This window comes from Sorex araneus, chromosome 3 (assembly GCF_027595985.1).
Source record: "Sorex araneus isolate mSorAra2 chromosome 3, mSorAra2.pri, whole genome shotgun sequence".
Taxonomy (NCBI): Eukaryota; Metazoa; Chordata; class Mammalia; order Eulipotyphla; family Soricidae; genus Sorex; species Sorex araneus.
Genome location: NC_073304.1, coordinates 197,356,887 through 197,371,508, shown reverse-complemented (window position 1 = coordinate 197,371,508; position 14,622 = coordinate 197,356,887). Strand labels below are relative to the sequence as shown.

The window sequence follows — 14,622 nt, the reverse complement described above, 5'->3', positions numbered from 1 at the left end:
CCGCTGTACTCACTCCCTCAGTGGCCCTGTGTACTCAGTGGCCACCAGGCATCCAGAATCCGCTGGTCCCTCCCCTCGGGGCGCCAGATGCTGTCCCTCGAGCTGTCAAGCAGTGATGTGCACCAGAAGTGGGAGCACCAGACGCCTCATCCACTCTTTCTTCCCTCCAGAGAGGCCTGTGGTGCAGAGGAGTTGGAGCTTGGTAATCGGGATTTGGGTTGACCTATTTATCTGCTCCTATTTTGAGAGTACGTCGTAGTATGTAAGTTGGGACTGAAACATACAACTAGAGGCCGGAGAGAAAGTACAGCAGGAAGGGCGATTGCCTTGCGAGCATCCAAATGGGGTTTGATCCCCAGTACCCCATAGGGTTCCAAGCTCCACAAGGAGTGATCCTTGAGCTCACCTAGGTGTGACCCCCCCCCCAAAAAAAAGAGCCCCTTTAAAATCCCCACATAACTAATGCTTAGATATCTTTTTATTTCTTTTTGAGTTACACCCAGCGATGCTCAGGGGTTACTCCTAGCTCTGCACTCAGGAATTACTCCTGGAAGTGCTTGGGGGACCACATGGGATACTGGGAATCAAACCTGGGTCAGTTGCATGCATGGCAAACACCCTACCCGGTGTGCTATCGCTCCGGCCTCCATTCTTCTGTTTTTATTTTTGTTTTTTTTCTGTGCACTCAAGAATTACTCCAGGCAGGCTCAGGTGACCATACACGGTGCCCTGTCTGCTGTACTATCTCTCTGGCCCCTATAATAATCTCTTAAAGCCTTTCAATTCTTTATTAATAGCAGTCAAACATGGCCCAGACTCTCACATTGAAGGTGTAGGTGATGGCAGTCATACTTTATTTTTTATTTATTTTTATTTTTTGCTTTTTGGGTCACACCTGGCGATGCACAGGGGTTACTCCTGGCTCTGCACTCAGCAATCCCTCCTGGCGGTACTCAGGGGACCATATGGGATGCTGGGAATCGAACCCGGGTCGACCGTGTGCAAGGCAAACACCCTACCCGCTGTGCTATCGCTCCAGCCCCGGCAGTCATACTTTAGTGGCAAGCCTAATTGGTTTTTTCTGTCTCAAGTCAGAAGTAGAAATGTGCCATCACAGCATTGCTAGTAGTCTCGAGTTAGAATGTCTGAGTCCATGTCCCTGAGTGCCAAGTCATCTAACTCACCTTTGAAAACAATCTTGCTTTGGGGGCTGGAGCGATAGTCCAGAGAATAAGATACCTCCTTTGCAGGCAGCTGAACTGAGTTCAATCCCCAGCATCTCCTGAGCCCTGCCAGGAATGATTCCTGAGTGGAGCCAGAAATGACCCCTAAGCATTGCCAGACATCTAACCCTGCCCCTCCTCCCCCCGCCTACCACCACCACCACCACCAACACACACACACACAAACACACACACACACACACACACAATCTATTTTTCTTTTGTTCCTGTTTCTCATATATAAAATTAATTTGATAATAATACCACCTGCTTTGTGGGTTCTATGAGTTGAATGGGATTAACTTTCTCGAGATGTTATGGATTGAACCCAGGGCCTCACACAGGCAGCGTTCTGCTACGCTACATCCCGAGCCCAAACTGAGATGACTTACACATGGAAAAATAATGACTTAATTTTGAGAATAGTGCCACTAGATAATAAATGCTTGATCACTTTGAGCTTCCACAGTTTAGAAAAGGCAGTTTTGATGAGATGATTCTTTTTAAGCTTCGTAATTGTTGGATGTCATGTTCGTAATGACAGAAAGAATGAAATGCTCTTTCTTCTTGATTTTAAGAGTGGAGACTGTCGGGCAGCCAGACAGAAGAGACAGTATTGGAGTGTGTGCAGAAAAGAGGAACGGCCATGAGTCTCTTCAGCGGGACCAGGCGGTGTGCATTAGCACCAACGGTGAGATTCCACAGCAGGGTTCGAATCTGTCCCAGTAGCAACATCTTCGGCAGGCAGTGGAGTTGCGACCTTTATCCTTGTGGGGGTGGGGTGGGGTGCAGGCGCACATGGAGGTGCTTATTCCTGGCTCTGTGCTTAAGAGATCCCTCCTGGTGGGGCTTGGAAACTCTTTGGGATGCCCGAGATTGAAACCTGGTTGATCATGTGCAAGGCAAGCACCCTACCTGCTGTTCTCATGCTCCAGCCCTGATAGTCTGTTCTGAAAAAAAGAGAGTTCTGGGGGCCAGGGATGTGGCTCTGTGGCACAATGTCTGCTTCCTTTTGGTGTGACTTGGCATGTGATCCCTGCCATGCCATAGTTCCCTGAGCACCAGTAGAAGCAGCTCCCAGCACCGTTAAGTATACCTCTGCTCTCCAAAAAAAAAAATTAAAGTTTTTTTTTCTTGAGAAATTTTTTTTCCCCTTTTTGGATCACACTGGCAATGGCTCAGGGGTGTGCTCGGGGATTATTCCTGACTCTGCATTTGGGAATTAGTCCTGGCAGTGCTCAGGACCATATGGAATGCCAAGGATTGAAACCGGGTCAGTTGCATGCAAGGCAAATGCCCTCCCTGCTGTTTTATCGCTCCAGCCCTCTTACTTGAGATTGGGATCATTAATTAGCTTTATTTAAAATATTGGGCCTCCTGTGACTAAGTAGCAAAAAAAATTTGAAAGGGAGCTGGAAAGTTAGTACAATGGGCAGGATGCTTGCCTTGCACGCAGCCAACCACGGCACCACATATGCTCCCCCAAGCCCAACCGGAAGTGATCCCTGAGCGTGGAGCCAGGACATATGCTCTGTGCACAGCCAGAGAGGGCCCCCTCATTCAAAAAGACATGAAAACATACTACCTTTGCTCAGTTGCCACACCAGAGCGTTTCTGTATCTTGCATTAGGAAATGGCTGTTACCTAAGTAATGTTTCCATTCTTAGTTACTGCTCGTGTGTAAATGATTCTTTCCCTTAACCTTTCAGGTGCAGTTTTTGTAAACGGAAAAGAGATGACTAATCAGTTGCCTGCAGTTACTTCTGGATCCACTGTCACATTTGACATTGAAGCTGTGACTCTAGGGTCCATCAATAATAGTGAAGGTGGAAACTTCAAACTTCGAGTAACTATTAGCTCAAATAACAGAGAAGTAGTTTTTGATTGGTTACTTGATCAAACTTGCGGTTCACTTTACTTTGGATGCTCGTTTTTCTATCCTGGATGGAAGGTGTTGGTGTTCTAGATTTTTGGATTTTTGAGTGGATGACTTTTGACTTACAGGGTTTCACCATAGCTGCCCTCGGCCCAATTCTATGATAATTGATTTTAAAATGGATTTTGGATTCATCTCTCAGTTAAGCCATGGAAATGGAAAGTGTTTACTGGATATATTTTGGTTATCTTTTTTTATTTTCTTGGGGTCACACTTAGCAATGCTCAGGGGTTCTTCCTGGCTCTGCACTCAGGAGTGACTCTTGGCAGGGCTCAGGGGACCATATGGGATGCCTGGGATTGAGCCTGGGTCGGCCACGTGCAAGGCAAATGCCTTACCAGCTGTACTGTCGCTCTGGCCCTATTTTGGTTATTGTAGACAGAACCATCATACTGTCCTATTCGTTTTTTTGCAGTGGTCATTGCAATTTAATAATAATTAATTTGACACACAGAGTGTGAAGAGATGCAGAGAAGCCTATACCCTTCCCGGGCACTTCTTTTTAAAATTGGATTTTAGAATAGAAAAATTTGATGTAGCATTTAAAAAAAAAAAAAAATCTCCATTTTTATAAGGAGCCAGGGCCATGTAAGACTTCAGAAGAAAACAGGAGTAGACTAGCAAGAAGCCAGAGTATTGCGTTTGCTGTGTCTAGGCATTTGTAAGCAGTGTTGGACTTTATCACATGTTCAGTAATTCTGAAGTCTTGAACACATGATTTTTATAGTTTTGGTTTAGCTTGGTAGCCACACCTAGCGGTGCTCAGGGATTACCCCTCCTGGGGCTCGGGGACCATGTGGGGTGCCAGGGATCAAACTTGGGTCGGCTGCATTAAGGCAAGTGCCTTACCCACTGTATTACCTCTCCAGCTCCAGCAGTTGTTTAAAATTGACCGAACAAATGTCGAAGGGGGTAAAGTGTTTTCTTTTGTTTTTACAGTGATTCATGACAGGCTAGTGGGGCTCCACGGGGTACAGCTACTTGGCAAAGGCTGCTGCACGAAGTGTTGGTGGTTCCCACGCACACAGCCAGCCTCGGCGGGCACAGGTCATTCTTCACGGGCAGTGCTGAGTCCAGCTTAATGTCAGTTTTTTCCGGTGGTCTTTAGTGGACCAAACAAATATAGGGTGATTACTTGACCTATTTCTTTAAAGTTTAAATTTGTTTAAAATATTTATTCAAAGGACATAGCTTATAAAAGGTGATTTTAACTGCTATAGCCACCATTAGATTTTTTTAAATGTGAATTTTTTTTTCATTTTTACCGAGAAAAGTAGAAAAGCAAGTTTGATATTTTTGTAAGATAATTTATTTAGGGACTCAGAGTCCCTGTTAGACAATCATGACCTTTCCCCTTGCCTTATATATATATATACATATATATATATATAAATATATGTTGTCTTTCACTTGTTTAGGTGATGTTAAGATGTGCTAGAATGTAGATGCCTTGTCCAACTGTCTGAAATGAAATAAAAATATGAGTTCTATATGTGTAATTTTTTATTTTGTGAGATTAAATGAAACCCAGGGCATGGGTCACTCCCTGCTAGGGATCATAGGTGCTGGGAATTGAACTTAGGCCTGTGTCCAGCCCTTTGAGCCATTTCCCTGGCCCATGAAACCAAAACAGATTGGACAGAAGAGTGCTTGGGCTCCATGACGGGGGCTGCTGGGACCAGAAATGCTGAAGCCCCCAGGGCCACACCTGCAGGGGTCCTCAGGGGTCTGCAGTGCCAGGACCAAACAGTATCTCATGCACTCATTGACAGTCAGGCAGTACTCCAACCTCTGAGCTCTCTTCCTGATCCTTACTGTAGGTACTTACACTTAAGTAATTATTGATAAGCCAAGGGCTTAAATTTATCTGTTTACTTTTTTGGGTGTTATTTTCCCAATAGACAAAATTTCTGTTTCTATTAACTTATTTCATTGCTTATTTTACCCCTTTCCCTTGCCTTCATTATATGTGTTGCTGAGATTAGTGATGGAAGTTGCCCACGGTTCCCACATTGGCTGCTGGCACGTGTGGGAGTCGGCCACTGCAAAGAGCCTTGCCCACTGTACTCTCTCTAGCCCAACCTTATATATTTTAGAGTTCTATTTTGGTTGTTTAGTTTTGTTTTGGTAGTAAAACTGGTGATGCTCAGGGTTTTTCTCCTGGCTCGGTGCTGAGGGATTACTCCAGAGTGGTGCCAGGGATCAAACCCGGGTTGGTTGCATGTGCAAAGGAAGTACCCTTCCCACTGTACTTTCTCTAGCATCCTAGTGTTTTGGAGTCTTTGTATAGCTTTAATAGTTCTATGTTAAAATTTCTCCTTAAGGGTCAGGGAAGTAGCTCAGTACTTAGTTTCAATCTATGAGGCCCCCCAAATTTACAGTTTTCATGTGGCCCTAAAGATCCCTGAAGTTGTTTCATTTGGGGGCCATCTCTGGCAAGTGCTCAGGACTCCTAGTGCTACTCGTGGTGATGGATCAAACCAGGATCAACTACACGCACAAGCCTTAATCCTTGTATTATATATGCCCAGCCCAACAGACCTTTTTTGTTTTTTTGCTGGGTGGTTTTGGGCCACACCAGGCTGTGCTCAGGGATCATCATTCCTGGTGGGCTCAAGAGGACCATATGGGGTACTGGGGATCAAACCAGAGAATAGGCCAGGTGCAAGACAAATGCCCTACTGACTCTACTACCACGTCACCCCACTCAGTAGACCTGGTTTTATTGATTTCTTCACAACCTGGTCCGGTGATCTTTGGCTGGAGCTGAGCTAAATTTGTCTTACGAGGCTGCCCCTTTCCTGGTGCTGTGGCTAGAGAGGGCTTTTGGGCTGCAGTTTTTATTTTTGGTCTGTGCTGTTCCTATTTTCAGGTTGCTGGTTCCTGCAGCCCTGAGTCCATGATGCAGAAAACAAAAAGAACCCCCAACTCCTGTTCCTTCTTGGGTTCCTACCAGCTGAACCTTTTTCACTGTTTCAGTTCCCATGGCTTTTAATTAATTTGCAGAGGAATAGGAAAAATACTCCACCCTCTCTGGAATAATAGGACTTCTCAGTGTTGACTGTGCATTATAATTTCCTGGGAAAAACACTAAAACAGCAAAAATCTGATTTATCAGTAGCACACAAGCCTTTTCTTTAAAACTTTGGGCCACCCTGCTGTGTTCGAGGGACGATGTGTGGTACCAAGGATCAAACTTAGTGGGCTGTATGAAAGGTTAAGTGCCTTACCCATTGGCTGTACTGTTTCTCTGACCCAGGCTTTTTTTTTTTTTTTGCTTTTTGGGTCACACCCAGCAATACTCAGGGGTTACTCCAGGTGGTGCTCGGGGGACCATATGGGATGCTGGGAATTGAACCCAGGTCGGCTGTGTGCAAGGCAAACGCCCTACCCGCTGTACTGTAGCTCCAGCCCAAAGACCCAGGCTTTTTAAATTTTTTTTATTATTATTTTTTTGCTTTTTGGGTCACACCTGGCGATGCACAGGGATTACTCCTGGCTCTTCACTCAGGAATCACTCCTGGCGGTGCTCAGGGGACCATATGGGATGCTGGGAATCGAACCTGGGTCGACCACGTGCAAGGCAAACGCCCTATCCGCTGTGCTATTGCTCCAGCCCCCTCAGGCTTTTTTTTTAAAAGTAAAATTATTTTATTTGGGTTGGTGAAATGATAATACAGTGGGCACAGCTGCCTTGCCTGCAGTCGACCAGGTTCTATCCCCAGGACCCCATGTGTTCCCAAGCCCACCAGGAATAAGCCCTGATCGCCGCCACGTGTTTGGCCCAAAAGGCAGATTTGGGGGTAACTGTTGCAAAGTATCAACCATTGGTGCCCACAGCATTCTTTTCTTTGGATGGATTTTGGGTCAGCTCATCAGTGTTGGGCCCATGTGGTTTCAGGGATCTGGAGCTTCTGCTTTCAGGGCATGTGATCCAGTCCTTTAAACATCTCCCCAGTCCCCCTAGGGTGGTTTCTGGTAACTCTAAATTTAATCTATTTTAAAAATAGGGCGCACTCAGGGTTCTGCACGGAAGGAATCACTCCTGGTGGGGAACCCTATGTGGTTCAGCTGGAGAGTGCCCTGCCAGCTGTACTAGTACTATCGCTTCCCCCCAAACAAAGCTCTTTTGTACAACTAGTTATAATTGGTATTACTAGAAAAGTTTCCCCTTTTTTCTTTTTGGGTCACACCCGAAGATGCTCAGGTGCTACTCCTGGCTCTGCACTCAGGAATTACTCCTAGCGGTGTTCTGGGAATATGGGATGCTGAGGAGCGAACCCAGGTAGACTGCATATAGCAAGATCCTATCTGCTGTACTAGCCCTCCGGCCTGGGTATTACAAGAAATTTAAGCAGGATTTCACATTAAATTTTTCTTAATTTCTTATTAGTTCTGATGGATGGGTATATATTTTCTGGATACTATTCTAGAAAAGTCAAAATTTTAGTACTTGTTCTGATAATGCATAATAATAAAAACAAAATCAATAAAACTTTTATATTATTGAACTTTATGTACAAAATCATTTGATTTCAAATAAACATTTAATGTAAAAACAAACATTCTTTTAAACTGATTTTTTTTACATCTATTGTACCATTCAAATGCTTTATCATCTTACATGATTTCTTCAAAATCTCTTATCAAGGGTACATATAGAAAAGCATTTTTTTATAAATAGAAACAAAGGGATTTTTTCAGCTTTTATTATAAGATGACATAAAAAGTTTACTCAACAGAAGTAATTTCATTACTATTTGGGGGAGGGTATCACCAACTTTTTGTGCAAACAATGCTAGCCTTCTTTTAAGCATTAAGAGCATGACTGCTTAAGAAATGACATAAGCAATAATTCTACACCTACATCTCCCCTAAAATAATCTATGTTTTTTTTTTGTTTTTTGTTTTTTTTTACATATGTGCACAGCTTTAGCAAATTAAAGCCCGAGAGAAATGCTCGAGATCCACTATCCAGAGGCATGATCAGAGTTTACTGTAACTCAGCATTTGGATAACTTACCAATCAAGGAGTCTGTAATGAAAGCTGCAGTTTCCCTCTTTCCTATTTTTTTTAAAACACAAAATCAGTGACTAAAAACTTAATACTGGATGACAAATCACATCCACACTATTAGTTAAATAGCCTCACAGTTTAACACATCTTAAAGACCAAATCAGTATTTACATTTTATAAATTTCTGAAGACACCATTAGAAAGCTTATACATCCCTTCATTAAACAAAATAGGGAACTGCATCTGACGGTGGTGGAATGAAATAAAAAATTAAAAATACCTGTATTTACAGCAGCATTGATCCTTTATAAATAAAGAATATGAAAATGCAATTATCTTTAAGGATAATAAAAAATTGAGGTGATGTTACTCAACCACAGTGCTTAGAGTTGGAATAAAAAGCTATTGGTGCTTGTTAATGTGCCAGTAGTGAAACCACTTTCTGTTGGAGAAAATCCAACTGCAAATATGTGCATAAAACACATACAACACAGGACAAAACTGCTTAAAACAATTCAAGTCAGCTTATCTGTATTGGATATTCTAATCATGAAATACATTACAAAGACATCCTTGTAAAGAAAAATAAACATTTCCTCCCTTGAAAGTGGTATCTAAAAATCTAACTTGTTTTTCTCTTGGTTTATAATCCTAAAAAAGATGCGGACAGCTGAATTTTTCACATGATTACCTAATTGGAAAAATAAAACAAAACCTAAAACCAACAAATTGTTCAAGTTTAAAAAAAATATACTGGGTGAGCAATGCACTAAAATTATCCAGATAAAAACAAATGGTCAGTAATTATTTAAATCAGCATAACATTTCACTGTCAACAAGGTGAAAAGTCAATTATCAAACAGGCAGAAGATGAAGAAGTGCTATTTTTTAAAATGCAGAATGAATTTATGCAATGTAAAATATCTTGAAATTCTTCATTCCCAATTGATGATTTCTAACTCAAGGATCAAGGTTTCATTGGAAATAGTAATGCAATTATAACTTCACAAATATTTTCCATTTAAAAAAAAGGAAATTACATTCCAATTTCCCCTCCTCAATGAAATTTCTCACAATTTACAAGTAGAAAAACAGCCAGTCACAAATGCAAAACCATTTTCGAATATATGAAATTCCTAAATTTTCAATTCAATATATTTCATAAGACAGCTGAAAAGTTAAAAATACTCTGAAATATTGCTTTTCATGCTCAAATTAAAGAATGTTATTACATGTAGATGTAATGCCGCATAATGAAGTGTGTAGAACCCTGATAAGAACATCCTTGTTGAAATCATTTACTTCATCTGACAGTACCTGTTTGGAAACTATGATTAAAAAATAAAACAAAATAAAATTCTTCCTAGAGGCTGAATTCCCTAGAATGCAATTTCAGTGTTTGTCCATAACAGGGGTTAGGCCTTTTCAGAGTTTTTGTTTCTTGGTCTGTTTTGAAACCCCTGAGACACCATCTGTTTCCAAAGCTTTCTCCTTTAAGTTAATTTCACTAAATCCGTTTGCTGTCCCATTTTGTTCTTCAGTGATTTCTTCATTTGGAGGGGAAGTTGATTCTCCTTTTTCTAATTTTTGCTGCATTTCACGGAGCTTTGTAACAGCTTTATCTATTGACATTATGCTAATAAGATTAAAGTCATGCATGCTGACTAGATGAAGCATGAAGTTTCGACATAAATTCTTCTTAATTATTTTCTGTCCATAGTTTTCTACAAACAGCATACAGGCATGATTCATTTGATTGTCAGCAATAAACCTATTTAATAAAAATATAAAATGTCAGCAGCAATATAGAATTTTTTCTGTAATCATTACTGAACAGTAAGACATTATACACACATACATAAAATTTTTTTCTTTGAAAACCAATTTGTGTGTGGGGGGGGAGGTACATCGAGCTGTGTGTGCTAACTCCTAGCTCAGGGTTTTACTCTTGCCTCTGTGCTCTAGTGGTCATTCCTGGTGGTGCTTGGGGTAGCATGTATGGTGCAGGGGATTGAAGATGAGTCAGCTATGTGCAATCCAAGCACACATTAACCTTAACCTGTACTATGTCTCCCAACCACTCTCCTCATTATTTTTTCTCTTGATCTTAGCATGCTTTCCTATTTTGAAACAGTATTTCTCTACATTTTCAGTTCATAGTAGATCTCTGAAGAAGATAACACAAACATTACTGTGAAGCTGTGTTGGAGAAAATTAAGTGGAATATACAGAGTAAATAAAACCTGACCTCCAAAAACCACCAACCCCCAAAAAACTGAATTAAGAAAATGGCTGCTCAGAACTCAATAAAACTGAGTCCGACCATCAAAATTTTAAAAATTATTTTAAAAAATCTATTTTAGGGCAGAGAGATATGTACAGGAAGTAAGGTGCTTGCATGCAACCAACCCCAGTTCAATCTGTGGCACCATAAAATGGTATGTAGTCCCCTGAACAGAGAGCCAAGAGTAAGCTCTATGAACAGTTGGATATAGTACAAACCCGACCCCAACCCCAAATCAAAATACCTGACTCAACAATACCCGGCACTTTACAGTGCCAGCATATAACGAACTCCAACAATTCCTGGACCAAGGAATTAAAATGGTACTAAAATGTAGTATCTGTTTTCTTTTTACTATTTTGTTTTTTTGGTCATATCTGGCTTTTCTCAGGGCTACTCCTGGCTCTGCATTCAGGAATAACTTCTGGTGCGACTCAAAAAGACCAATTGGGATGCTAGCATCCTACCCTGTACTCCAATCCCAACAACTAATTTTCAATTCAGTAACTTGAACCAAATGATATTATTATTTAAAAAATTTTACTTATCTGGTTCTGGGGTCACTCTCTGAGATGTTTAGGGCTTATTCCTGGCCCTGCGCTCAGGAATCATTCTTGTCGGTGCTTGGGGAACCACGTGGGATGCTGGGGCCCAAACCCAGGTTGACTATCTGTACTGTACTATCACTCTGGGATCTGAAATTATTTCTTAAAAGTAGCATGTCAGGGGCTGGAGTGATAGTACAGTGAGTAGGGGGTCTGCCTTACACATGACTGACCCAGATTCAATCCTTAGCACCCAAATGGTTCCCTGAACACCGCCAGGAGTAACTCATGAGCACAGAACCAGGAGTATGCACTGAGCACTACTAGATGTGGCAGAGAAACAAAAAACAAAGAACAAAAAAAAGTAGCATATGAGGGGCTGGCGAGACAGGAAAGGAGGTAAGGTGCTTGTTGTAAATTAGGGTAATACCTGGCACCCCTTATGGTTCCCTGAACCTGATAGTAGTAATTCCTGACACAGAGCCAGGAGTAAGTCCTGAGTACCACTGGGTATGGCCCAAGAACCCAAAACCAAAAAAAGTAGCATGTAATAGTGGCTGGAAAGTCAGTATACAGGTAAAGCAATTGCTCTGCAAGCAGCCAACTATGGTTCAATTGCCAGCAACACAGATGGTACCCCTGACTGATCCCCGAGCATAGAATCAGGAGTAAGTCCTGACCACAGCTGAGTATAGTCTCAAAATAAAACATAAACTAAAAAAGTAACATGTAAGAACAAAAGAAAAAAACAGACTAATCCAAGTCTGTAAGTACATACTTCACTCATAATTTTTAATAGTGGGGCTAGAGTGATAACACAGTGGGTAGGGCTTTTGCTTTGCATGCGGGTGGCAGACCCGGGTTCCATTCTCAGCATCCCACATGGTCCCCCCCCAAGCACTGCCAAAAATAATTGCCAAGTGCATGAGCCAGGAGTAACTCCTGTGCATCGCCGGTGTGACCCAAAAAGCAAAAAAAAAAAAAAAAGTTTTAGTATATTTTAATATATGTGATGCCGAAGCGAGCACAAAAAAAAAGTGTTAATAGCTAGATCTGGTAAATATTTTCTTTATAAAACGTTAGAAAGTATTTTAGGGGCTGGAGTGATAGCATAGCGGGTAGGGCGTTTGCCTTGCACGCGGCCGACCCGGGTTCAAATCCCAGCATCTCATATGGTCCCCTGAGCACCGCCAGGTGTGACCCAAAAACAAAACAAAACAAAAAAAGTATTTTAGGCTTTGCAAACTAAATGTGCTCTGCTATCTTCCTCTTTTTTCTTTAATGTTACCTAGTAAAAAGTGTGATTTTTTTCTTAGCAAAATATACTCCTCCTGATTTTCCCTCTCTACCCTGTTTTTCTGCGCGGAAGACAGCGGCAACACCCATGTGGTGAGAGCCACCTCCTAAGACTCCCAACCCAGAGGTTTGAGTTAGCAGTGACGTGGCTTGTAGGCCATCATGGGATGGGGGGGTATTACCGGCACGCCCTCTGCCCAGGTAAGATCTGGAGCTGCCGCGTGGAAACGGACCTTCTGCTCCTAAAGACTATGATCCAAAAGGTCTTCTAACCCATTTTGGCACCCAGAGTGGCTTCTTACAGAAATGCATTTAGACTGTGAATGGAGCTAAAATATCAGAAATCCAAAACCGCCACACGAGCTCATAGAGTCTTCATTCTTAGCAATGAAATTAAATTAATAAATGATGCCTTTTCAGCAGGCCTGATTGTTGGGGAAAATTCCAAACACTAATAGTGACTTCTCTATTGAAATACTGAATATATTCAAAGTATAGAGAGAATAAAGTGAAGATCATTAGCTATTTAGGTGGGGGCGGGTGGGAGGGGGGTTAATTGGGGTTCTTGGTGGTGAAACATGTGCACTGGTGAAGGGATGGGGGTTTAATCATTATATGACTGAGACTTAAACCTGAAAGCTTTGTATTTTTTTCACGGTGATTCAATAAAATAAAAATTTAAAAAAAAATTAAAAGAAAAAAATATATAGCCCTCACCACAAAAGAGTGGCTACAAAAGCCATGTAATCCAGGTATCTAATTGTAACCCAAACATAATTCATATTCACTTCTAAAGAATAATGCCTTCCATTTTTCCCACTTAATCTAGAAGGAAAATAAAATCTTGGGCATTTGTGTTATAGAATAAAGTCTTAAGCGAAATCTAATAATAATGGACTGAAGAAATACATAAACACTGGATAAAACTCCCGGAAGAGAGAGACATAGAACCTCCTGACCCCGAGCCAGGCTGTCTTCACGGGGCTACTCGGAACAGGGCAGGTTGAGTTTCCTTCCCAGGCCCAACAGAACCCCAGAGCTGAAAACCTCCATAACTCAATCGCAGCCACGCTCAAGGCCACTCTCCACAAGCTCGGACGAGCCTCACCCACAAAAGGACCTGCAGAAGAACCCAGGTATGTGGGACCCATGACAAATCTCCAAGCTAAATTGGCGCAGGACTGGGCCTCTCCCAGAGCAGCTCCCAAGTTTTCCAGTAGCTTTGCAGTCACACCCACAAACTGCCGCCCCCAAGAATTCAGAAAAGCTAATTCCAATTAACCAAGCTATCCCCAAAATTGTGGTGTTGGGCCAGAGAGATAGTATAGGAGGTTGGTAGTTCCTATGCATGTGCCAAACCCCTGTATCATCCCAGGCACTACATATGGTCCCCTGAGCACTGCCAGGAGTGATCCCTGTGCCAAAAGTCAGCCCTGAGCAGCTTTGGGTGTGGTCCAAAATCAAAAGTAAATAAATTGTGGTGCTGTAACAATTTTATGTATTTCTGGGCATGTAGCACAAAGCATATTACTTTTGTATACCTTGGCAATAAAGGAAATGAAAAAGGGTTTGAAAGCAAGAAAAGTAAAAACTTACTGGGTTAGAGTTAAAAGTGTGTATGTGTATATGTGTGTAGATTCTTTTCTGTGTTTTGTTTTTGGGCCACACACATAGATGGTCAGAGCTCTGCAGTCAGGGATCACTCCTGGAGGGGATTGGGAAACAATATGCAGTACCGGGGATTAGAATCAGATTGGCCTCGTGCAAGGTAAGAGTCCACCAGCTGTACTGCTCCAGCCCCGAGATTTCTTTGTCGGTTTCATTTGGTCCTGGCAATACCCAAGGCTTGTTTCATGCTGGCTTTATGCTCATGGATTACTCCTGGCAATACTCAAGGAACCATGTGCAGTGTTGGGGATCAAAGTGGGGTCAGTTGTTTGTTTGCAAGGCAAATCTCTCTGGCCCTTGTTTTTTTGCAGTGTTGAGGGAGTAAACCCAGTCATTCAACTTGTAACAACCATTTCTCATGATAGTTGCATTAGTCTGAGAATGAGGACACAATATATCTAGATTAACATATTTTTCAACAAGATTCTAAGTAAATCTATATACTGTGAAGCAGAGGAAACATAAATTTAGAAATACCCTACCCATGCTTCATGACATGGAGATTCCATAGTTTCATCACTTCTTTTTCTCCTTCATTAACATCAGAAAATTCTTCAATTTGCTAAAAAACAAAAACAAAACAGGATACATATATAATTGTTCTTTTTTTCTCTTTTTTGCTTTGCTGAAGATTAAACACAATGTCTCACACA

The 14,622-nt window shown here is 41.8% G+C and overlaps 2 protein-coding genes across 2 annotated transcripts in view; one reads left to right on the top strand and one right to left on the bottom strand.

Annotated features, from left to right (window-relative positions):
• The window catches only part of CRLF3 (cytokine receptor like factor 3), a 41,439-nt gene extending 36,790 nt beyond the window's left edge, over positions 1-4,649 (top strand). The window contains exons 7-8 of the mRNA XM_055131369.1: positions 1,802-1,914; positions 2,933-4,649. Coding sequence (XP_054987344.1) covers positions 1,802-1,914; positions 2,933-3,189 — 370 coding nt within the window. The 3' untranslated portion in view covers positions 3,190-4,649. The remainder of the gene's footprint in view (positions 1-1,801; positions 1,915-2,932) is intronic.
• A 3,006-nt stretch (positions 4,650-7,655) lies between these two features.
• SUZ12 (SUZ12 polycomb repressive complex 2 subunit) overlaps positions 7,656-14,622 on the bottom strand; it is a 69,777-nt gene continuing 62,810 nt past the window's right edge. The window contains exons 15-16 of the mRNA XM_055131368.1: positions 14,452-14,531; positions 7,656-9,947 (exon numbers count right to left, since the gene is read on the bottom strand). Of these exons, the coding sequence (XP_054987343.1) occupies positions 9,602-9,947; positions 14,452-14,531 (426 nt within the window). The 3' untranslated portion in view covers positions 7,656-9,601. The remainder of the gene's footprint in view (positions 9,948-14,451; positions 14,532-14,622) is intronic.